At 34.6% G+C, this 26,577-nt stretch overlaps 3 protein-coding genes across 3 annotated transcripts; 2 read left to right on the top strand and 1 right to left on the bottom strand.

Annotated features, from left to right (window-relative positions):
• Positions 1-1,005: 1,005 nt before the first annotated feature.
• LOC114740317 (uncharacterized mitochondrial protein AtMg00820-like) lies at positions 1,006-1,413 on the top strand. Its single transcript, XM_028928448.1, has one exon. The coding sequence runs from the start codon at positions 1,006-1,008 to the stop codon at positions 1,411-1,413; it is 408 nt and encodes a 135-aa protein (XP_028784281.1).
• Positions 1,414-1,463: 50 nt separating this feature from the next.
• LOC114740312 (protein FAR1-RELATED SEQUENCE 5-like) lies at positions 1,464-2,323 on the top strand. Its single transcript, XM_028928437.1, has 2 exons — positions 1,464-1,518; positions 1,617-2,323. Exons 1-2 carry the CDS (start codon positions 1,464-1,466, stop codon positions 2,321-2,323), a joined length of 762 nt encoding a protein of 253 aa, XP_028784270.1.
• A 9,100-nt stretch (positions 2,324-11,423) lies between these two features.
• Positions 11,424-14,847, bottom strand: LOC114740350 (UDP-galactose/UDP-glucose transporter 3). Its single transcript, XM_028928494.1, has 7 exons — positions 14,591-14,847; positions 14,192-14,289; positions 13,961-14,091; positions 13,649-13,679; positions 13,360-13,463; positions 13,089-13,210; positions 11,424-12,200 (listed from the first exon to the last, which is right to left on the bottom strand). The coding sequence occupies exons 1-7, from the start codon at positions 14,692-14,694 to the stop codon at positions 11,792-11,794; spliced, it is 999 nt and encodes a 332-aa protein (XP_028784327.1). The 5' UTR covers positions 14,695-14,847; the 3' UTR covers positions 11,424-11,791.
• Positions 14,848-26,577: the final 11,730 nt, after the last annotated feature.

Genomic DNA, 26,577 nt, shown 5'->3' with positions numbered 1-26,577 from the left:
CAGTGATGTTTGGGGTCCGTCTCGTGTTTCAAATCGCACCCACGCCAAGTAGTTTGTTACTTTTATTGATGATCATACACGTATGTCTTGGGTCTACTCACTTAAAGAAAAATCTGATGTTCCTTCTATCTTTATGGAGTTTTTTGCAATGATTAAAAACCAGTTTAATGCCACCATCCAAGTTTTATACACTGACAACAACACAGAATATTTTAATTAAAATTTAACCTCTTTTCTCAAAACCAATGGTATTGTTCACAACAGCTCTTGTCCTCACAGTCCACAACAAAATGGCATTGCCGAAAGGAAAAATAGGCATCTTCTTGAAGTCGCTAGAGCCCTTCTCCTTACATATAATGTGCCTAAACTTTTTTGGGGGGATGCTATTCTTACCACCACTCATCTAATCAATCGTATGCCCAATCGGGTCCTTTCCTTTGTGTCACCCTTAGATAAACTTCGTAAGACTCACCATGTGGCTCATATTGACCATCCCCTTCCGCTGTGTGTCGTTGGCTGTTCTGTTTTCATTCATATTCACCATCCTCCATCTAAGTTAGACCCCCGAGCCGTTAAATGTCTTTTCCTAGGGTATTCTTCTTGCCAAAAAGGATATAAATGTTACGATCCTGTCTCCAAACACCTCCATGTCAGTCCTGATGTCACCTTTTCTGAGCACGAACCTTTCTTTCCTCAGTCTTCAATTCATAGGGAGAGTTGGAGTGAATTTCAGTCCTTGGAAAATGTACCTGAACCTATACCCCCATTTCCACTTCCACTTCTACTTCTTGAGTCAGGTTCTCCTATTCCTCCCAATGTTGCACAAGTAGCAAAGGAAGGGGGAGATAAGACCAGTAAGAAGTATTACAAAGTTTACTCGCGAAAGGACAAAGAACCTATAGAGCCCAACTTGCCCAGAGCTGTGCTTGAGTCTGAACCAATGAAACGTTCTGAATCCATGGAGATCTACCCATTGCCTTGAGGAAGAAGGCTCGCTCATGTAGCATGCATCCTATACAAAAGTATGTATCATATGCTACTTTATCTCATGATTATCATACTTTTGTTACTGATCTTGACAAAATCAGAATACCTAACAATGTGTATGAGGCACTTGAACATCCGGAGTGGAAGAAGGCGATGATAGAAGAAATAATGGCCTTAGAGAAAAATGGAACATGGGAAGTAGTTGACTTACCCAAAGGAAAGAAAACAGTAGGGTGCAAATGGGTCTTTACCCCTAAATATAATGCTAATGGCACACTCAACAAGTTTAAGGCACGATTAGTTGCTAAGGGCTTCACTCAAACATATGGAATAGATTTTAATGAGTCGTTTGCTCTAGTAGCCAAGCTGAATATAATAAGGTTTCTACTATCAATTGCAACCAACTTAGATTGGCCTCTACAGTAATTGGATAAAAAAAAGCTTTTCTCAATGGTAAGTTAAAAGAAGAAGTCTACATGACATTGCCTCCTGGTTTTGATAAAGACAGACAAAGCATTGTTTATGCACTTGGCATTTAAAGCAAAATGGTATTAAACACCTTGGAAATTTAATGAAAGATGGGTCACATTTTTTGACTGACTTCTATAAATGCATGTCTAAAATTTCAGAGGAAGAAAAGTTTGAAGAAGCATGGAGCCAATTAATATCTTCTTATGATGTCCACAACAATCCATGGTTGACTTCCATGTATAATATCAAGGAGAAATGGGCTTGGTGCTATGTAAAGAATGCTTGCAAGCTAGGCATGAGAAGTACACAGCTTAGTGAAAGTGTGAATGCTGATGTAAAAAGATGCACAACTCCAAATTTAAATATCAATGAATTCTTTACCACTTTTGACAAAGTTGTTTCAGAGAAGCGAGACAAGGAATTGAAACTTGAGTTTGATTCCAGGCAAAAAATTCCTAGGATGGTCAATCAGAGTGCGCCTATATTGCGTCAACTTGTGCTAACTTATACCCCCAATGCATTTGACATCTTCCAAGCACAATGGGATCTCCAATTCTCTGTGATGTTAATTCAACGTGATGAAGAGGGACCATTATACATATACATTGCCCACATGATTGATGAAGAAGGGGAATGGAGAATTGAGTTTAAACCTGATACACATGAAATATCTTGCACTTGTAGAATGTTTGAGACCACTAGGATATTGTGTTGTCATGCATTGAAGGTGTATGAGTCAAATGATGTGAGAATTATGCCTGAGCAATACATTATTAAGCGATGGACCAGGGAAGCAAGGAGTGGTGTTGTGTATGATGTTAGGGGGAGTGAGATACAAAGAGATCCTAAACTTGAAATCACATGAAGATTTAGACACTTAATGTATAAGATGGTAAGTTTGGCAACAAATGAGGCTAAGATTCATGAAAGTTTTAAGTGTGTTGACAAATGCATCATTGAGATAGAAAATAAAATTCCGAACAATAATGAAGATGTTCTTAACCTAAGTAGAGCACCAATAGGAGGGTCAAAAAATATTCCTAAGGGATTCAAAAATAGAGAAGGAAAAAAAAGAAAGCGGCGATAGAAAGGTTGGGAGGAAAAAAATTTAATGATTAGAAGACGACTTACAAGAGAGCAAGAGGTAATTAATTTTATTTAATTTACATTTATACAAAAGAAAAAATTGTTACTGGTTTTATATTTTTTTTCTATATGGCATTCAAGAGGCTTCAGCATCAAGGAAAAGAAGAAAAGATTCAAAAAACAAAGATGCACCAACACATGAGATTCTGCCATCTCAGGCTGCAACAATTTTAACAGAACCTACACAAATGCAAGATTCAACATTGTCATACCTATCATCTCCAACTCAATCTGTTTTTCCACTACCCACATCCCAACCATTGTCGTTTACAAGTTTATTAATGGTAAGAATCAATAAATTAGTTACTACTAATAATTAAATGTAGTTATCATACCATTAACTCATAATCATTGACATTTGGAAATCTAGGCAGCTGAAGAAAAAGAAATCCCATCACTTGAAGTCATAGACATTGCTGCAAATTATTCACAAGGTAGTCAAAAGAAGAATATTCTTTTATTCATTTCAATATTTTTGTATACAATTTAAATCACCAGTACATTTCCTTGCTAAATACAAAGATTGTCTCATCCATCACATGATATAAACCTAACTAGTTACTTTTTCATACAGGATAGATTTTGCTGGCTACTTTCTGTTGGATGCACCAACATTGCATAGCTTCTTGGACATTTTTTTGTATGCTGTTTATGTTCACCCTTGGAGCATGGAATGATTTTTGTAGGATGACACTTTCATTGCTCCACTTCACAACAATCATCTACCCCTGCAACCATTACATAGCAAATTAATTTCCATCCTTTATTGGACAATTTTCATTCTTGCAGCTGTATTTTTTGGTCAATGTACAACTATTTTAAAGTAAATTGCTTCACTTCACAACAATCATCTACCCCTGCAACATTTTTTATTTGCCTTTAAATACACAATGATAAAAGTAATTTATATTTCACATAGACATTTAGTTGTTCACTTATAGAGCATAGTTGAAAGCCTGCACATTACTCACTTCTGATGTGACTATAGACATGAACTGTGGCTATTAACATGCTACCATATTGCCTTATGATGATAAATGCTAATTAGATTACACAAGTTGGAAGGAAAGCGGACAACATTCAGTAAACTTAGGCTTGGATGCTCTTAGATGGAGGCTAGTCAAAGGTGAATGTAGATTGTATACTTTATATTGAGATTTACAAATAAACAATTTAGTCTATGTCCATACACCACCACCACAACAAAAACAGTTAATAACAAATAACTCAAGGTAACAACACAAGAACACAATAATTTATCTAAAGCAAATAGTTGAAGAATTAAAATGAAACTCACTCGCTAATGACCAAGGCAACTCAAGAGAGCTGCAAAATTCTTTAGGCCCTGTAAGAGCAAAAGCAATTGGCATCAACATATCGAATAGCTCCCTAATAATAGTCAAAGATTCTAATTCACAATAAAGGAAAACCAAAGCAGTTTGACAACGGATAAAGACAGGAAAGGAAAAGACCTTTTCAAGAAACTCCATGATTACATACGGAAAAAGCTATATATTTTGTCTTTGTTTCAAGTCATATACATAACAAACAAGGCTAATTGATCACAGAGTAAGCAAAAGGCCAAAAAAAAAAAAATAGTGCCAGATTATGAGGGAAAAGTCACAGTTTTTGTGTTACTCACTTGCTTTGTGGCTGTTATGGGACGTCTTCTCTTTAGCTATGATATGGGAGTTACTGGTGGAGTGGTTATAATGGAATCTTTTCTTGTCAAATTCTTCCCCTATTATATAGAGGAAAATGAAGGGCATAAGCCATGAGAACACATATTGCAACTTTGTTCGTGGCTTATTATTTTTGTAAGTAATCATTCGTAAACCATATGCCTTTAGTCAATCAGTTCATTAGCCCCATCATGATGGTTATTTGCTGGCTATAATTCACATAAATTAAAATAAGTGAATCACCAAAACAAATCAAAGTGATGCCTAATAACATTAGTGGATAAATGCAAAACAGTTATATGCACATTGAGATGATACTATTCAGCCCCTGCACCATTTAATATCTATTGTCTATTTGACATAAATTGGGGAAAAGGGGCAACAAAACACAAAATCTTGATTTTAGTATGATTAGCCAAATTGTACATAGGAAATTTTCTCTCTTCTCTTTAGCATCATTTTGATCATTTCTCTTCCTCTCTCAGATTACATTTATGAAGTTGCTTGCTGCTTCTTCAATATAAACTCATTATTTCTGCTCAGTTATTTTCTCACTGTTAACTTTGCTAAAATTATCATTTTTCCTACTCCTAGCACATTTTATTAACTATAAGAGATTTTAGAGTTACTTTATCGAGGAAGGAGTCCAAACTGTAAGCTCAAAACAACAAAATCAGATGAAAGAACAAAAAAAAGGGTTGGCATCTATAAAAAGTGTTGTTTCATTCATCTCCTCACCTCATGATGCCGACTTGCTTCAGTAGACAGTTCAACAATCCCAACAACTAATCCTATCAAGCCTCCCTTAATAAAAAAAATTAAGGTTTCAACCTGCATAACTGAAATAGAATCAAACCAAAACTGAGAATCAATTCAAAATTATCTTGTCACACAAATCCATCATACCCATAGTCATCTTTAACAAATCTGTGGAGGAAGTCAAATAAGCGGTCACAGTTGCTGAAGAGCCAATTGTTGGCATTCAACTTTCATTAATTGGAAGGAATATTAAACAGAAAGCGAAGTGGAGGATCTAAAAGCTCAGACGAAGATATGAAAAGTAATAGAAATCAGAGTTGATTATTCACTCAGAGCAAACACAAGTTATGCAAGAAATGAAAGAGCGAATTGTAGTCTCACGAAATCACAAAAATGATAATCCATTAGGAAGAAGCCGATGTGCACTGTCTTCACAGAGAAGGGATGAATCTTCACTTTCACATTCGGTAGCATTCACCGATGCTCAACAGTTGAATGCTTTGAGAGGGAGAGACAGAGAGGGGAATGAAGAAAGGGGAATGAGAAAGAGGGATTAAGATGAAAAACAGAGAGTGAAATGGGCCAATCCGCATCGTGTAGATTATGACGTCATCTTCATTTACGTAAATGACGTCGTTCTGCTGATGAGCACTCGGTGCTCAGCAGTGTGCTGAGCACCGAATGCGAACGCCATTTACAACAGCACTGCTGAGCACCGAATGCGAACGCCATTTACAACAGGATTTATGTTGCCGAGGGGAATAATTCAAGATGGACAGTATCAGGGCTCTCCCATATTAAAGAATGATTTAAGATTCATGGTATTTATTATAACAGACTCTCTCTCTCATTCATTCTCTCTATTTTTGTTGTTGGTGCCCTATTTCTTTTGGCAGTTTGTCAACATGAGGACTTGTATGAATCGCTGGTGTGCAAAATGTGCGATTGTAACAGCGTTAGCAGGTGGATTCATGATGATCACATTTTATACAGGCCTACTTGCTATTACTGGTCACTCCTTAGTTTTACCTATGGCCTTTTTTATTGTTGCTCTCACTTTATTCATCAATTTGAGACTCTTTACCAACGGGGATTGTGTTTAGCGGAAGGAGTTAGTATCTCACAACGTGGTGAACTAATGTTCGAATCTCTGCTGGGAGAGATACCCGTATTTAGTACCCGACAGTGTCTTGAATGCGATTGCCTATACCTATACCTTAACAAAAAAAAAATTGAGGCTCTTTGATAGGTCCTTCATGCTAGATCAGCTAGAATGCTATGTTCACAATCATTCTCTTCAGAGAGTGAGAGATATTGAGCTGTACCACACTATTTGAGTCCGTATCAATATAATTCTATTTATTATTTTTACTTTCATTTATTTCATGCGTCCAACCTGTGTCACCAAAAATGAGAAGAAAAATTATTCATGTCAGACACACTTCGTACTATTATCCTTCGAAGCCCAAGATGTTCGTTTACCTATTCTGAAAATAGTTTTTTGCTTTTAAAAATTAAAAAAAATCCTGTTTGACAAATTATTTTTTTGTTAACTGTTTTAAAAAAAAAATTTAGCATTAAAAAAAACCGAAAACAAAAAACAAGTTTTAGATGTTTTCTAATTTTTAGTTTTTAGTTTAGTTTTATTATTTTCCCTAGTTTTCACCCGCGACCTCTCTTCTCTTGCGCTCGCCTTGTCGCCGCCGACGAAATCGACTCTCAGGCTGCACTCTTCTCGCTTTCTGTCTTCCAGCGCCGTCGTTCTCAGGTGAGTTTTTCTTCTCTCTCTTTTCGATTGAACTCAGTTCCTCACCACTGCCCCTCCCTCCTCTCATCTTGATCTCATTGCTTCTTCTTTCAATTTTCTTCTTTCACCGCTGGATTTCTGTGTTTTTTTTTTTTTTACCTGGATTGTGCAAAATGTAAACTGGATATTTCTAGTGGTTGGCAAAATCTGTTTCTTTCATTCCCCCCCCCCCCTTATTTCCTTTTATGTGATAAAATGATGGCACTTTATTGCTAAACAACTCAGAATTACATACACATATAGATGAGTTACAATTAATTACAACTATATATTATAATTCGTCCATACAATCTAATTAATAGCCGAATCCTTTGATCTTATCAAATCACAACTATCTGATCTTATTCAAAATTGATATCATCCTCAGCTTCTAACTGGTAATAACTACGAAGAGAGATGAATGATATGTGCGTGATCACGTAAATTTTGCATATTTTCTATGGTCTCAATAAACTTCTCCCCCGAGCGTTACTGGCATAGAATGAGTGAAGTACTCCCTTCAATTTTTTTATTATAAGGCATTTCTCACATTTTTACACATCTTATGAAAAAGTTTATGCATCAAATTGTCTCATAAAATCCACGAATTTCATTCTTATACCTATTAAGAAAAAGAGATGAAAAAGACAAATGACAGAACTTCTCCTCGTTAATTATTGGGTAAATGTGTAAATTTATCCCTAATCTTATTTCTCAAGAGTACCCAATATCCTGATCTTTTTACTGGTGCAATTTTACACATGATCTGTTTTTTGGTGCACCGGAGAGATAAGATCAGTGTAAATTTGTGCCTTAACCCCTAATTATTTATGATATTACTATTAAAACTAGGGAAAAAGAAAAAACATTCATAACACCTAATAATAATAATAGAGAAAATTAATTTTTTGAATTAGTTGGACCTTGATTCAAGGAGTTAGTTAATGGATTTTTTCTTAACCAAAATAAATCCAATGAAGTATTTATTTTTCCTCCTTTAATTTAATTAATTAAATGGCAATCTCAACTCTACCCTTCTTTAATCCTGCGTAGGACCTCATGTACATAATTGGACTTAAATGAGTATAGAATTGGACCTAATGGATGTCAAAAACGTACATCTGTCATTGTTTAGGCCTCTTGTTGATATCTCTGTTGATCTCTAATTGTCCCTTGTTTGATCCTCCGACGATACCACTTGGGCCTTTGGTAGTCCAAGCTCAATTTCATAGCGAATCATGCCATATGTCCTTCGTACCATGTTCTTGCAGCAGTTGCTTGAGCTCCAGTCACCATTTATTTATTTTTTTTCAATTTCTAAAATACGCAAACGACAAAAATACCTTAATACACGTAGGTATAATTTTCCTGACATTTTAATTTTTGACATTAAACACCCCTGCCGTTAATTTTTTCACTAAGTTACTGACGGAAACTATGAGGATGACGTGCATCCTACATGGTGCTTGTGTAATTTGATAATTTTATTATAATTATATATTTGTTATATAAGGTTAAAATTTAAAATGTCATTTATTTCGTTAAAAAGTAAAACGAACCCTCGTCCTTTGCATTTCCCTGCGGCAGGCTCGACTTTGAATCATGAAAAATGAAACCATATGGAAGAAGAGTATCAGCAACGAAGTCGATGGCTTTTGCTTCTGGAACCTGTGATTCCGAAATGGATTTGCTCCGCATGCATGGGGAGTTATATGCAATTGACCTAGATTTTACGGAATATACTTAAAATACTCATAACTGTTGTAGATATACCTAAAATGATATTAAAATTCTCAAATTATGTATAGAAATATATGATAAAATGGAGATATATCAAGTTGGTTCATTGATAGGCCATCCTTTCGATGAAAAGTCTTCTCCTCTTCCTATCTACGTAAGCTGTTGCTGCAATGATCTCTTCTTGAGATGATTATTTCTTTGACCAAGCAACTTGCTTTGATCCTAAATATTAGTACATGAAATGTCCTAGATGGAAGGTGAATTGAGTGCTTATAGAATAAAAAAAAATTGAAATTGTGTCAATATTAAATCAATCAAAATTTAGAATATTAAAGCTGAATGAAAGGTTAAGTTAATCAACCAAATAAGGGAAGATTTGTCATAGACTGTACTTGAGTCAATGAGGAATTAGATTTAGGATATGTTGGATTTTATTAAATTAGAATTGTTTACAATTACATAATTATTTGATTATTGGATTAGGTTTAGGTTAGGTTAATTTCTTTAACTTATGCTTACAAATTACATTGTTTATTGACTTTGGAATAAAATTGCATGTTCCTCTTAGTTTGTTGGTTAGCAGGATTATCTATGTCTAGTTGCTGGCTATGTTGCTTCATTGCACGGAGTTTGTTGATTAAAGTAGAAAACAATATTAAAAAAATTAAACTTATTACATTGATTGCTTGGAAAATGTCGTAGTAAGTCACTTTTCACGATAGTTATTAAGCACAACCAACATGAAAAGTTGATATTTCCATGCCGTTTTAATTAGACAAGTGACATGGGAAGCCTACTTTCCATGTCGGTTGTACTTAATAGTCACTATAAAAAGTGACTTACCACCACGTTTATAAAAACAATATGAAAACACATAATCACTACATCAATAACATACATATCTCTCTTAAAACTGTTATTAAAAGTTCATTTTAACTAATGTGAAAGGCCTTCTCTACAACCGTGAATGCTTTACTAATGAGAGTTAGGTCTAGTAAAAAGAGTTAGTCCCTTACAACATAATGAACTAAGGTTTTAATCTCTATTAGAATATGTACTCACGTTTAGGACCTAACAATATCTCAAACAGGATTATTTCTAATAAAAGCATACCTATATTTAGGAAAACAAAAACAAAAACAATGAATGCTTTTGTTTCACAGCTCTCGCTTTGTTTGCAGAATTGAACCCATGACTTACAAGTTGGAAGCAACATGCTCTAACCAGCAAGCCAAGAGTTCGGTGAGCTTTGTTTCGCAGCTCTAATGTTACCTTGATTTTGTATTTATAATGCTGCTGTTTTTTTTCCTAAAAAAAATAATCTCACATATTTAGTTCAAAGGTTTTTTAATTATTTTTTTAAAATCTAAAATATAAACCAGTTATTTGATTTTAGAATTTATCAACCCTAATTATTCTCAAAATATAAACAATTGTTTATTTTTAAATGATGGGGAAGGAGGAAAAACCTGAACTGGAATCATGGAAATGTTAAAAAATGACCAATATGCTGTTGTTTCAGTTTGGGAAAATGACTAGATTTAATTTAGAAATAACAAGATTGCAACATAAATTAACAAGTTTAGAATATAGAATAACAACACCATTTTCCCAGCTTCAACACTTGGCACTATGGTGAAAACATCTGTCCATTTGAAAAAATGACTAAATTTGATGTGAAAATAACAAGATTGAAACATAAATTAGTTTAAAATAAAGAATAACAACATGCTTTTCTGAGCATTACTCTGAGCATTACATAAGGGTATATTGTTCATTTTCCCACATTTCCATAATTCCATTTCAAGCTTTCCCTCCTTGTCATTTACACGTGTTAGTTGCGTTTTTTTTTTTTTAGAATTTTCTATTTTCAAGATTCTTTTTTAGTCATTTTACCTTCATAATATTGTCGTGCTTATTGTAATATCAATTATTTTAATAAGAATTTATTATTTTTTACAAATTAATAAGAATATCATATTGGAAAAATGACAATACAAGAACCTGAAAAATATGAAACCCCTCAAAAAGTACCTGAATTAAAATAATTTCATAAACGTGCAAAATCCTAAAATGGAATAATGAAGTTTAAATGAAATGATGAGAATGCCTTTTTGTGGGTGTGTGTGTGTGTGTGTGTAATATATATAAGTCAATAACCCTAGGTAGCCGGCAATCGACCACTGCTAGCAACTACCCGTCAGTGAGGGGAATATTTCGGCTGGTGCCGGGATGAGTGTTTCTGGGTAGGGGTTAATATCAAATAAATTGTAGTCATTTTTTGGGCAGTTGTGAATGGCCCAGCTGAACGAGAGTTGTTAATATATGATGAAATATAGTTAAAACTAGTATAAAAGTTGTGAATGATATTACTAAATGAAAGTTGTTAATATCTTATTAAATGTAGTTAAAAAAATGCAAAAATTCTAAATAACGTAAAAGAATGACTCTGTCTCAATTTCTAAAATGTCGAAACCAATATGTTGGAAACAAATTATTAATATATTGATAATTTGTAAAAGGAAGTTAATACATTTTACACTTTTTTTATAATATATTTATTGATAATGATAATGATAATTTGTCAAAAACAAAAATACACTTCCCCCCAACCAATACTTTTTGGACTCCATCAGTGTTTCTCAGCTCACAAAGATCTTATTTTTGGGCCCGAACCCATGTTGACTCATTCTAAAATTCCATTTTTTTCCACTTTTCTCTCTTTTATTATTTTTCCTTTTCTTGTTCTTGGTGCCCTTTATTTTTTTTCTATTTTTATTTTTTGCGGACGGTTTTCTTTATCTTGTTAACAATCACAATTCTTGCTTTAAATAGCGGATTTAGGCATGGGATCTCAAAATAAGTTAACAGTAATACAGTATTAACACTAATCTCGAACCTCACTCTATAAGAACTTTAAAATTGCAAAGAAATCTCAAAATCAGGTTCAGGGTATACAGCTTTGGGATCAGACGAACAGTACACAAGTAGGTTGAACCTAGAAAATCACGAGTGCCTAACAAAATGGGCTCTAAAACTTAATCTTCAATCTTTATACGTCTGATGCTAAAAACAATTACATTTACCAACATTCCTATCTATAGTCTAAATTTGGCCCATCCTTTGAACCTCTAGGTAAAAAGCCATATCAAGAGGGTTGATACTTGATAGGAGATAAAAGGCACTAATGATTTAATTAAATATTTATGAAGGACTCACTTCATAAGGCTTTCTTCTTCTTCTGCAATCTTTGCAGTTTTTGCCACTTGAGGTAGATCTGGTATGTCAAGCCAGAGAATACCAAAAAAACACATCCCCATTGCTTGCTTGACAAGGGATTCCCACTCAATAATGAAGACACCACAATGCTAACAAACTTGCGAGTGGTCGTGATGGTGGTGTTAGCCAAAGACCCAAATTGACTTATAGTCAAAAAGATAAAATTCTGGCCCACTGCACCGCAACAGCAAAAGTAAAACATATCCCAAGCTGCCTCTGGATGATGTTTGCAGAAGCGAATTGCCTCGTATCCAATACCACCGGGCCAGCCAAACATGTACATCGTATTGTATATGGTCCCCCATAAATTCATGCCCAACATAATACCCCAGGCACTTGTTTTTGGATACCTGAACAAGACAGAATCCATCGCTTAGAATATAATTGATATATAATTTACAACATGAAAAAATCAAATCCAAATCATTTTGGTTGCCCTTATCCGTAAAATATTCGAATTTTACATTATGAGTGCATCTAACTGAATGTGATAAAAAAAAAAAAAAAACTACTATAAGCGCTGCCTCTAGTCCTTAATATAAAAATTAATTTGAAATTTAATTTGATCTCAAATATAAGATCCAAATCCACTTTTTTTCTTATATTTATCTATTTTTTCCAAGGTAGTCCTTGTAGTAGTTGTACATGTTAAAAGTTTCATCAGATGATAATTCTAGCTCATACACATGACTAGCAAGGGTATTTTAGAAAAAACAGCACTTATTCATTATAAATAACTAATTTAAGTAATTTTCTTAATCTACTCAAATTAGTCAACTAGTTCGTATATTAAATATGAGACATAGTGGTTCATATCTAACAGAATGATACTGCCTAACTTGAAAAAAGAAATCGTTCCAGACAGTGTCCATTCAGAAATCGTTTTTCCTATAAACTTCTTTTTGGGTTCTCTTCTCTTGATTTCTATTCCACGGAAACTTTTTCCATTTGTTGGTGAAGATACTCGATCTAAATTACATATCAATGTCCATGCAACTAACACTACTGGCATCTATTATCAGTAAAAAGTCCAAATAAAGCCACCAAATCCATAAACACTTCGAGGCACTAATCACAAGTAAATTGGAAATAATTATTAACAAAATGCAGTTTGGTATTGAATGATAGAATGGAGGGCATCTAGGAGGGGAAAGGAAATCGCGAATTGTACATTTCATCATTTGCATGGAAATTAATAGATGCCAATTGAAAACAGCTAGAACTGTATCTTCTTTTACCTTGCTTTTAAGGAATCTTGAGTTGCATTTGTGAATCCATCAAAAGCAAGGTTCAGGAAGCAAAGCCCATATCCCAGTGGGGCGTTTGGATGTGCCAGCTTGTTGATTGTCTTTGAGCTGGTCTGTAATCAACACAAGAAACAATGAGAAAACTGAAAGTTAAGCTGCCTGGACAATAACCATGTTAAATTCCAACCCACAATAGCCTTTTCTTTTTCTTTCTTTGTATGTACTAAAATGTTTCACTCTGTTCTTCAGAATAGTTCCTGACCTTTAAAAGTGCGAATGTGGATACCCCTCCAGCAACAAGGAATGAACAAAGGTACTCTGGAAAAGAATATCTTATACCGTACACTAAAGTACCCATCAGCATAACTGCAAGTTAAGCGATTCATTGTATCAGATGCTGAACATGAAAATTCACATTTTAGGGATGAAGCACCGATTACATGTTCATAATTCTATCCTAAATGAGAGGCAACTCAGTCAATTACCGAAAGATAAATTATTTTTCATTGATATTTTATCAAGTGCAAGCTTTTTATGAGCAATCTACTGACCTGGAATCATTTTTGAGGATTTTGCAAGGACCTGCAAGTAGTGGAAATATCATCAGCCTTTAAAGAGGACATTCACCATACTAAAGAACAAAATATAAAATTAAGTCAGATCAGTTCCATGGAAATTACACATACAACTCGCAACTGTTAAGGCAATCAAAAGAGTCATATTTGAATAATGCATGCAAATGACATCCACAGCTTCTAAAGAAGACCTATTGTTTCTTTCGGGTGAAAACCATATATTACTGACGCAGAATATTTTAAACGAACCAAAAGAAGCCAATAAAAAATGTTTTAAAAGGAACATGCCTGAGCGGGATAACTAATATACTTCAATGCTTCAATTCCCATAGCAGGACCAATTGTATTCGTAATGCCAGCACTCCAATAAGCCCACCAAGGAGCACCACCAGAACTGCCACCAGACCATATCCTAATCACTGCGTCAGAAGCCAGCAAATAAAAACATATTCAGATCAAATCCACAATGGTACTTGTAAAGAAAAAAAGGGGCTAGCTGTAGCCGGCATAGAAGCTTACTTATATACGACCAGATCAAACATACTACATTCTGAGCCAAGTTTAGAAATGCAAGGTGCTCAAACCTCTGCGCATCTGGACCAAATCGCTTTGTCGACCTGAATAGAGTGAAAAACATTATCACAACGGCATTGCACAGAACCACGGCAAAATGCTGGTAGAGAGAGGCGAGTATTTCACTGATTACTATCCAGCATTTAAAACATTCTCAGATCAAAATAAGCAATTCAAGCATTTGTAAGAAAAATAGGGATGGGCTGAAATTGTTGGTGATTCTGTAAACAAATTCAAGTCAATTCGAAAAGACTACACCAAGAGATCGAACAGATAATTAAAACAATCAAATCAAGATTTCTTAAAGCAGAAAAGGAGATCGGAAATCATAAATAATAAACTTACAGAGTTTCCTGAAGAAAACCTTGGTAGATATAAGCAGCCCAAATCCCGGCGACACAGAACGCCAAGAGTAACACACGGCGGAGCCCGGAACCATGAGCCTCCATGAATGGACCCAGAATGTGTCGCCGGTACCACCCTAGATCAGACGGTTTCTCCTTATTCTACTGTAATACCTCCTTCCGGAAACAAACGATGAACATTGATGCGCGAATAAATCGGACAAAAATGGATCGGAGAAAGAGCAGAGGGAAGCAACGACAAGAGAGAAGCGTAAACGACGGGGTCGTAGTTGCAACCCGCAAAGCGACAGTGTTTAAAGGAAGACGACGTCAATGGAAGAGCAAGTTACGTGGATTGTACACGTGGATGCTTTTCATTGGAGGAGTGATGCTCTTGGCGCTTCTCATTGGCTGCGCAAACGCGGATCCCTGCCCAAGCCTCAAAGGTTCGGTACAGTCGTTAGCGTGTTTATTACTACGTGCTGTTCTTAATTGCCACTTATTTGATTTTTTTTATTTGTAAATATAATAATTTAATCTTTTTTTTTCATATTTATCTATTTTTTAAAATAGTTTTTGTAATAGTTACGTAAATGAAATGTTTTATCAAATGGTAATTCTTTTTTGCTTAAGATGCCAACGCTCAAACTCGCGCCCTATGATTTAGAAGGATGGCCGTAAACCACAAGGGCGCACAAGAGACAGCCCATCAAATGTAATTTTAACTAATATATGATTAATAAGAGTATATATTCCTTTATAACTAATTTTCTTAATTTTATCAAATTAATAATTAGATCTTATATTAAAAATTAGAGGTAGTACTTTATAAACATTTAACATTCTGCTCGTATATTGCTAGCCAAAGTTCAAATTTCTAATTAGAGGAATACCCATATTTAGTGACACATAATGTCTCAAATAGGGTTATCTCTAATTAGAAGATATATGTACTTAGTCCCAAAAAAAAAAAATACTGCTCATTTAAATTAAAAAATTTGGCAATGCATGTATGGGGAAAAATGACATTTAAAGACTTTGAAAATTGTATAATTCCCAATAAGTACTTATCAACAAATCCCAACCACGAAAACAATCTCAAATTGAAATATCAGAATTCAAGTAAAAAGACAAATATGCCCCCATTTGTAAAAAAATAAATAAATAAAGAATTCTTCACCAATGACTTGTCCATGCCCTGGCATCTGCCATATTTATTGAAGTTGTTAAATCAATTATTATCCCATTTCACACGTTACAGGTTAGGAAAAAATGTGTGTAATCTCAACTGAAAACTAGTCATTTTACATTTAGGACTTATTATTTTGAGGTAAAATGTTGTAAATGACCTGTAGTCAAAATAAAAGAGTTAACTTTTTTTTTTTTGCATTATACTGTTAATAAAGCTTATTAGCTCAATGGTTATCCTAATTTCTTTGGTTGCAAATTTGCCTAGTAAATTTAAAATTGTAGCAATATTGCCCCATATTATTAAAAAGTTAACATTGACTACTAAAATAGAAATTTGCTACCATTTTAAACTTTCAAGAAAAATTTATATATAAAAAACCTTTTAGGTGCCAAGTACTCCTGAGTAAAAACTTTGAGGCAAAATTGTACCTTAACCCAAATTTAAATAAAATACCCATTTTTTATGCTTCTAAATATTAGATGGATATCAATATAACAAAAATAATAAATAAGTATAGCATATATATCTAAATGAGCAAGCCGTCCAGCTTCCTAACTCCTCTCACAATTCTACTATTCACGTCTACAATGTCAGCTTCTTCAAGGAGGCTTAGCTTCAAATGTCAAGCTTTGTGTGTCCTTCTTATATTTCATGAATATGTATTCCCTCGTACCAATACAGAGAGATACAAATCAAATAGACACTTTCGTAGTATGAAGTATCTCTATAACATTTTCAACTATTGCTCCTTTAAAAGCTGTGAGGAGACATCCTGGTAATGTGACCTATCCTTCTTAAATACACTACCATCATTATTCTTCTGTTCACCCTTCTATATAACACTACTATACTAACCATTCCTTATCATCTATTTGTTTTTTAACTTTTCAATGCAGGTAGAGTGAATATATTACATCGTGTTCTAACCTGCCATGGCATTCGAATATGCCAAGCTTGATGATGTTATACCTAGGGTGGATACATGGAAAGTGGTAATGAAGGTGGATAGGGTTTTTGCAAGGACAAGCTTTGACATATAAGAAATAGACTGCGGATTGCTGAAGTGTTTGGTTTCATTGGACATGCTTGTGTTTGATAAGAATGTGAGTAATGTTTTCTTAGTTCTTGATGTTGGATATTTCTTCTTTCATTCCTTTTTCTTGGTCTATTGCTTATTATTCCCTGCTTTCGAGTGTATATGAAGCATACTAGGATGCTTCTAAGGGTTAGAGCTAGGTGACAATTGATCGATCATTTTTAGCACATTCCAAAATAGCCTTTTTAGGGGAGATAGGATTCATTATGCCTTATTTGGAGGCTATGCAAAAGAGGTCTGGAAGAGTTACCTCACTCTGAAGAGAATACATAAGATTGTCATGTTGGTTAACTATTCTCTGGTGAAAAAATAACCAACATACCTAGAGGGACCCCATGTTCCTTAGTGTGTATTGTCACATGTACTTTGTTATACTTTGTTCAATTAATGTTAAATGTTTTAATTTTCTTTCCATTTTGTGTGCAAAGAACTTATCCCTCCAGAGCTATGTTAACACGACCAGGGGTTTTTAGAACCCAATTTTCACTAAGATCATGCCCGTTAAGAGAGCTTTGCTCATGGTGCTTCTATGCAAACTAATCCTTTAGGACCCTATTTCTATTTAGTTCATGTCCTTTTGGTTTTGGATTAACCTTTTCTATCTTTGTTGTTGCTATGTACTATATTCTAGGTATTATGTTCCTTATTTGAATGTTCAGATGTAATATGTATCTATGTAGGCTTGAGGCTTTAAACTCGTCCATTGTTTAGTGAGTTAACTTAGTCTCTAGTTAGCTGAGCATGTAATGATGTTAATATAACATTAAAGTTACTCATATCTACAACTAATCATTATGATTTCACAATAACATGAACACTTTTATTGTTATATTTAATTACTTAACTATAATATCTTAATCATAAATAAGCCTAGGTATAACTGTTTTATGGGATATAAATATAACATATTCCACATTAAGCAGCTGATCCATTTGAGTTAATGTGATAGTCTAATACACAGACACAAAAGTTAACCTTAAGCATAGTTAAATTTTATTGTTAATTCTATGAATGCATCGATGGGATTGGTGTATCTGCATATTATCACATACTGGCTATGATTGAGGTATCAGATGAAATGTTTTGCTTAATAGTATATACTTACTATATTTGTTGCTAGTGTTCATGGACCAAATAAAAATGATATCAAGTGCATTTGAGTGATGAAGTGATTTGTAATATTGCCACTTACCTAACTAGAACTAATTATGATAGAAAGAAATAAAACTAATAAACATACCCTATCATGGTTATTTAGAAGCAATCACATTAATAAAGGGCTAACCATAATAGAAAGGTATTAGTGGCAGTTTCATCCAAGAGGGAGGTGAATTGGGTGATGTATGAAAATTTAACTAAATAAAATAATTGAGCAAATAAAACAGAGTAGATGAGTTTGGAAGGTTTCACTGAAGAATGAAGACACAGAGTGTAACATCTAGAGTTTTATTGGGTTTTAATAGCCTCTTTTTGGTTGATTTTGAGGATAGATTAGTGATTTAATGTTGATCTTGGTGTTCGGGTTGGAATTGAGGTATGTTGGAGGAATAGGTGAACAGACCCCTCTCAGGGTATGTTCGCCGTGGTGAACCGGGAGCTCCAGGGGGAATGTCTTTCAGGAAGGTTTGGCCGTGGTGAAATCAGAGGAACGTCATGGTGAAGTTGTTCAGGTGAGCGAGGTTTCCCTCTCGGGAAGGTCTCGCCGCGACGAAGTTAGGGCATGCCACGGCGAAGGTTTTCTAGGCGAGTGAGAGTTTCCTCTCGGGAAGCTTTCGCCGCGCGAAGTCAGGTTTTCAGGCGAGTAATCCCTCTCAGGATTAGTTTGCCGCGGCGAAGTTCCGGATTCGCAGCGGCGAAAGGGTCGAATCTATATAGTCACTGAAGGGGTCAGATGTGCGAAAATTAGAAAATCTGAAGGAAGAGAAGAGATAGAGGCTCTACTAGGGTTTTGAATTTTTGGCTTGGAAGGGGCATTTTTAAGGATCCATTACCTCAAGTAAGTGATTTTAACCTCTAATCTACTTTCTTACCTGGAGTTTCTGAGGATTTATGGTGAAACCCTAGAGTTTTCTATGTTGTTATGGAATTGAGGTTTTTGACCGATTGTTTTGAGTTTAATTGATTGCTTTGGGTTAGTCTAAGTATTTAATCGGTGCAGTTTTCTTGGATTTGAAGAACTTTGAGTTTTTGAAATTAGGGTTTATGGAAATGGGAGGTTTGTGATTGAGGATGATAATGTGGAGGTTGATTTTGAGTTTTGTGATTTGGGTTATTTTAAGGAGGGTTAAATTGGATGTTTAATCGGTTTAAAATGTTGTTAAGACTTCAATTGTTCAAATGGGATGTTTGGGTGTTGAATTCCTATAGTGGGTCCTTGAGATTATGAGTTTTAATTGATGTTTGGAAAGGAATTAAGGTTTTAATGGATTTTTATGACCTTGGAATGTTGCCTTGATGGTTATACCCTTTTTAGTTGGGTAGAGTTGTGGTCGGAGCTAGGAATTTTGTGTCCCCAAGTGTTGTTTTGGCCACATTATTAGTTGAAAGCTAATATTTGTTGGTTGTGTGCTTGTGTAGACCGGTTGTGAGCCTTGTTGGTGCACTGGGCCGTGTTGTTGGTTTGTTATTCCTTACTCAGGCGAGAGGTAACCACTTTCCAATCCTTTGTACATGCTTTTGTGGTATTGTGAGTGGATTTATGTTTTGTGCTCCGAGTAACAACTGTGTTCAAAGTGTATGTTGTATATTGAAAAGGAAAACCGTCTTGTGGGGTTTAAATTGATATTGATTGAATCTGGAACTTGTGAAAGATAGGCCACTGAAAGAAGTTAATTGTGAAATGATCATTTACTCTTTGATTACGGTTTGAGCATGATGCATGAATTGGGAATTGGTGAGAGTTTTGATTGTTACTACCACGTGGTAAAGCCTCTATTAATGCATGATGGTTGGCTCTTTACGTCCCCCAGAGTGAGGGATAGGCCTTTTATGGCTCCTTACGTCCCCCCTAGTGAGGGATAGGCCGAGTTCGGCTCTTGAAAATTCCCCAAAGTGAGGGATATGGTTGATGGGATTGCATCATTGCACTTGCATGATTTGTTGTGGCTATCATTTATAATATTACTTGTGAACTGCCTCATTTGACACCTCACGAGCACCTATTTAGTAGTACCTTGAATTGGAAATGTTGGTTACTGGGACGTTTGTCTCACCCCGTGGTTTACAATGCCTTCAGGTGAAGACTCTAGGCGTGTGCCATCGGGAAGAAATGCAGAGGCTTGAGCTTGGTTAGCTTTAGGCCTCTAGCCCTTGTATATGTATGGCTAGTATATATTGCCACATTTAGGATCCCTTTTGAAATATTTTGATTACCCGACCTTATTGTAAACTGGAGGGAATGTTATCTCCTTATTTTGGTTGGCCGGAGGCCATTTCTAGTGTCTTATGAAACTCTGATTTATTTTGTTAAAAACCATTTGGATGGGCTGATGTGATGTCTTTTGTTACCCGGGCCGGAGGCTCGGAGGCCCCGTGGATGTAAATGAACGATTTTAGTTGCATGCAACAGAGTTTGAGTTTGAACCGAGTTTAAATGTTAATTTCAAAACTTATGCAAATTTCTTTCTACTATGGTAGTTTGTTGTAACAGCTTTCCTTTTCTACCATAGTAGTGATTTTATGACGAGTTTATAATGTTTTGAGGTAAAGGATTTTACACAGAGTTTATACTGGTTCGGTCTCAACCACTTGACCTACATTTAGTCCTTAAAGCGCTCCTGAGATTTCCACTATATCCCCAAGATTAAACGGGCTTTTAGTGCCTCAGTACAGTAATTGAACCTCTCAATCACTCCCCCTTACTATCCGTAAGGTTACAATCCCCTCAATAGGACACACTCTTGAGGTACTCTCAGAATTAAGTAAAGAAAGATATATCAAACTCTCTTACAAAGTATATGAATGATAAATACTGAAGTTTGGTAAAACAGAGTATTGAAAGCAATAGTAGATTTTTAATAGACGGTAGCTCGCATATTCAATTCCTCATTTAATACTCTTCACGCCTTTTATAGTTGGAGTATTTTAGTTATCTGTTAGACTAAAGAGCTTCTAGCTGTTGGAAGATCACTTGCGTGTGTTCGGCAGTTATAATGGTAGTTCACCATTAATGCTTCTAACACAGTAAGTTAAAGGCTATAAAATAACCGTTCCACTTTGTAATCTGCAGAAGTCTCTTGGCACAAGTAAGTTTCCTTCTTTAATAAAATAGGAATGAGTAATAAGAAGTGATGATTCTTGGCATTGATATAATAGTTGGGAAGACATGGAATCAATCAACAGATACTAAAAAGTAATATGAACTTACTTGATCGATGTCTTGATCAATAATCCTTTAATCGATCATATTATCGATTAATTACAAGAGAAATAGACTTAATAGATACAAGCATTTATCGAGTAATTTATAGATCAAATAATGATAGAACAAGTGATCGATAAATGATTAAATACACATAGAGTGTTCTTTAGCAAGTAAAATACTTTTGTATTTTGTGCAAGGCTAATTTCCTCTAAATTTGCATGTCTTTGTATTTTAAAAAAAAGAATTATATGATTAAGGAAGGCTGAGAAAAGCTTGAAGATATAATGAACATATGGTTTATGAAGAATCATTGTGAAGAACTTTTTGAATGATGAAATAATGCATTAATCAAATAGATGATCGAAAATCATTTGATTGATCATATGATTGATCAAGCTAAGCTAGAGTGAATATCATTTTCAAGTTATGATGATTGAACACTTCTTTGATAAAGGGTTGATTGAATAAGTGATCAAAACGAGGTTCAAAGAATACTTTTAACAGTGATGCATAAGGATGAGTTGTGATCAATTAAATGATTGATTAATAATTAATTGATTAAGTGATCGATAAATGACTATAAAAAGTTTGTTTTTAGAAAAACCAAAGTAATGTTTTGATTGAACACGTGATATGAAAAGATGATGTAAAGACCACGATGATCGATCATATTATCAATAAAAGGATGATCGATCATGAACCGTGAAAAACTTGTTTTGCAAAATAACACAGAATATTTTGACAGAACACATTATCGATTAACCAAATATGATTTGACACATAATGTTCAAATAAGTCATCAATAAAATAATGATTGATAAAGTGATCGATAATACAAGAACTATTCAACATAATAATTAAGTCAAGGAAACTTTACCAGTTATCTGAGTCTTCATCGATTACCTCATGATCAATCAGGTGATCAATAAACATTATGTTATACTCGTGGTAGTTATAACTTTTCCTGATAGTTTATCGATCAATAAATTATCTATTAAATGATTGATAATTTGCTGCAACATCTTACACTTAACTAGTGCTATCAATGATCAATCAATACATAAATTTGAATTATCTAACACATTATCGATCAAGCTTAACAGTAAATGATTAAAAAAGAACTAGCATTTATCTGACAATTGTTCGATTAACTAGTGATTGAACATTTGATCGATTAACTTGACAATTTCTCAGAGAAACAGAAAAGCTCATTTTGTTATCATCAAAACCTTTAAATTTAACATTCTTCCCCTTTTTGATGATGACAAAACATAAGAAAAAATAAATGATATTTAGATAATTCAGCATAATTCAAAAGATTAGAATTCAACAGTTATAAACTAATAGTAAAGAAATTGTCCATAAACTAATAAACCAAAAATTGATAACTCTGATAATCATCAAAATGTATACAGCAAAGTGCAATAAGATCAGAAAATCATCAGAATGTCAAAATACATAAGCATCAGAATACAAAAAGATTGAAAACAGAAACAAACATAAATATAGCCTAAGGTCAGACCCATTCTTCTCTCCCTTTTTGTCAGTATTAATGGAGGAAGTAGAAGGAGAAGAAAATGAAGGTAAGGTAAAAGGGATAGAGAGAGGAGGAAGTTGGGAAATAGGAGAGAGGGCTTGAGATATAGGTGGTAGTAGAGGAGAGTGAGTAACCTAAGGGACTAGAATGAGGGCAAGTATAGTAGAAGGAGGAATGGTCTGGGAAACTGAAGGTGGGATAGAAGATGTAAAAGCAGGGACAGTAGGAGTAGGATTAGTGTGTAGAGGAGAGGGTGGATGGGAAAGGAGATCCTTAAAACTGAATGAGGTGTTGGGAGCTGAGAAATTAGCACAGAGTGAGGTGACCAAGCCTTTAAGCTTCCTGATTCCCTTCTCCACAGAATCAAACTTTTGAGACATCTCCTTTTCTAGTATTGCCATGACCTGTCTATGAAGATTCAAGATAGTACACGACCCTTTAAACTTTTTATCCGAGATTGTCCTATAATCCTTTATAGTGGCATACACCCTTCTTTCAAATTCCTAAAGCTCTGACTGGAATAATTCTCTAAGTGTATTTCCATAAAATGAGGGTCCAAAAGTTTGAGTAGGGTTTGTAGTAGACTCAGCTTCATCTTGAGCTCTGGAAGTGCTTGCTACTGGCTGTTTTTCTTTCTCTTTATGTGCCAATTTTTGTGAAGGTTGAAAGGGCATTAGTATCCTCATTTGTTGACTTGATTGATACCAAAGACAAGAATCTTTTCTTTGACTTCCCCAAGCTCCAAATGTGTAATGTTATGCACCTAGAGGAAGTATGAGGCCAATTGAGGATAGGGAATGGGGGTGGATTTCGACTTGTTAATCGTGAAATCTTTCATTTCACTATAAATCAGAGCCCTAATATTGATTTTCTCTCCACTAATAATTCTGGAGAGTAAGATGTAATCATCTTGATTCAAATGAGAGAAGCTGCTAGATTTAATCACACATTTGCTTTGAAGGGAAATTCAGTTCTCTAAGATAATTTTTACTCTGCATTAGAATCTTATAAGCTTTTATATCATTTATGTTTGGTCCTCTGACATGTTCTTGAGTTCCCAGGAGCTCATTTATCTTTACACAAGTGAGTGTAATGGTTCTGCCTCTAAGTTTTATTGTTAGGCAATTGTTCACCAGATTATCTTCTTCTTAATATTCTTCAATTAATTCCATGTTATAGTAGAATCTTTTAACAACCTTAAGGCAATATTCTCCACTGATGCTCAGCCAATTTGAATAGTAGTCTAAAGGGTCACTCAAGTCCAATTTGATTTTTTCATTGTTTTTTAGGCTTTCCAAATTCATAGAAACCATATGACAGAATTTTTGAGTTGCAAAGTCTACATAAAACTTGAGCATATTCACATCTTTATCTAGGTTTCCAACTGAAAACTTAGTAGATGATTGAGATGGAGTACCTTGAGCAAGAATTTGTGGAGACCCACCCTCACTGGTTCTTTGTTCTTGTGTCTTGGTTGTCCGAGTACTGGGATGTTTAATGCTATGTCCACAGCTTTCTAAATTGAAATCTCATTGTCAGATTCTGTTTCTGATTCTTCAATGACTACTAGCAGCTTTGATTTTGAGCGAGGGGATTTCCTTTGTGGAGTTTGTTGTTCAGAGCTCACTGTCCAGCTTTCTCTGATTTTTTGTACTCCTTTTTTCTTCGATGTTTCTTGCCTCACTTTGGGTCTATATCTCTTCTTGGTAGTCGAGGAAGTAGTTTCCTTGGATTGAACTTGCTTTTCAGAGCTTTCTTCTTGGTCACCATCTACTTGCTTAACTCTTGCCATTTTCGGTACAGAAGAGGATTTTGGAGATGTGTTCAATGATTTGTCAGATTAAAGAGGTTAGGAGTGATCGAAAGGACTTAGAAGATGTTTTTGAGTGATGACTAGTGAGAGATTTAATAGAATAGTGAGATTTTTGACCATTGCGAAGAAACAGGGACGACGGTTTATTGAGTTAGAGTTCTCAAAACTGACAAGAGAGTTTTAAATTCTGAATGTTATAAAGTCAAAAATGATCAATCAAGTTATCAATAAGGTCATGATCAATCATGTAATCAATAATTTTTTAAGAACAATAAGAATACAATGAACTATTATCAATCATATTATCAAACAAGTAGTGATCAAACATATTATTGATAATTTTATAGTAAAACACATACTTATCTAAGTTTTTCAATCATGTGATCGATAAACCTTACCCTTTTTTTGCCTTTACGTTGAACTTCCTTGCTCCGTTAATCGATCAAGTGTTCAATAATTTGATGATCGATCACTTCATCCATAATTTTGCTCCTCGTTATTTCCATTTTGCTTCCATATGCTTTGTTGATCGATGAGTTGATCAATAACTTGAATTTATCAATCAGGTGATCGATAAATTGAGTCATCTTCAAGGCATGATTATCGATGCTTTTATCGATCAACCCCCACTCTGTTCACCTCTATTTTTTAGCATCTGAACAGAGTTTCCTACAAAACAAATTTTTATCAACTCTGATACTTAAGTTAGCTTTCTAATCATCAAAGCATTAAATCTAAATACTCAAACTAAAGAAGTAATGTAAGATTTCTTATAACTTATTAGGATTTACCATTACCAATTCTCTTCTGACGTAATTGAATTTTTGTTGGTCGAGAGGCTTTATGAATATGTTTGTTATCTAATATTCAGTGGGCATAAATTTTACCTTCACATCTTTCTTTTGAACATGATCCCAAATGAAGTAATGTAGAACATCAATATGTTTGGTTCAGGCATGATGAACTGGATTCTTGGATAGGCTGATTATGCTCGTGTTGTCACACAAGATTGGGATTTCCTTCAATTTGATTCCCAAGTCTTGTAGTTACTGTTTTACCCATGGGATCTGAGCACAACAGCTAGCAGTGGCAACATATTCTAATTCTGTAGAGGATATAGCCACAGTGTTTTGTTTCGTGCTAGACCACGAAACAAGGCATCCCCCCAGAAATTGGCATTGTCCACTGGTGCTTTTCTTGTCTGTTTTGTATCCTCCGTGATTAGCATCTTAGTATCCTATTAGATATTCTGCTCCTTTCTTTAGATTATTCCCAAATTTGATGTTCCAACAAGATATCTAACGATTCTCTTGACGGCTTCTTCATGTGATTCCTTGGAAGCTGATTGATATCTAGCACGTATTCCCATACTAAACTGAATGTTTGGTCTACTTGCCGTGAGGTAGAGTAATGATTCACATCTTTGCCTTTCTCATCTATGTCTAGAGATATGGTTGAACTTATGTGAGTTTTTACACTCTTTGCATGTTCCAAACCATACTTTTTTAGAAGTTCTTTGAGATACTTTGTCTGAGATATGAATATTTTGTTTTTCTTCTATTTGATTTGCAATCCCAGGAAGAAATTCAATTCCTCCATCATTGACATCTCGAATTCACCCCGCATTAACTTAGAAAACTCTCAACAGAGATCCTTATTAGTAGCACCGAATATAATATCATCCACATAAATTTGAATAATTAAAAGCTCTTTCTTATTTCTTTTATAAGGAGTGTTGCATCCACTTTGCCTCGTTCAAAACCTTTTTCTATCAGAAAAGTGCTAAGTTGTTCATACCATGCTCTAGGTGCTTGTTTTAAATCATATAAGGCCTTTTTCAATTTGTAAACATGATCAGGAAGATTTGGGTCTCCAAAAATAGGGGGTTGTTCAATGAAAACTTCTTACATAATGTAACCATTCAAAAATGCACTTTTAACATCCATTTGATATAGTTTAAAATCTTTTATGCAGGCAAAAGCTAAGA

The sequence above is a fragment of the Neltuma alba genome, unplaced genomic scaffold, assembly GCF_004799145.2.
Source record: "Neltuma alba isolate B1F8T4 unplaced genomic scaffold, ASM479914v2 tig00000540_pilon, whole genome shotgun sequence".
NCBI classification, from domain to species: Eukaryota; Viridiplantae; Streptophyta; class Magnoliopsida; order Fabales; family Fabaceae; genus Neltuma; species Neltuma alba.
Note: the sequence above shows the minus strand (reverse complement) of the source record. Positions and strands in the feature narration are given on the sequence as shown.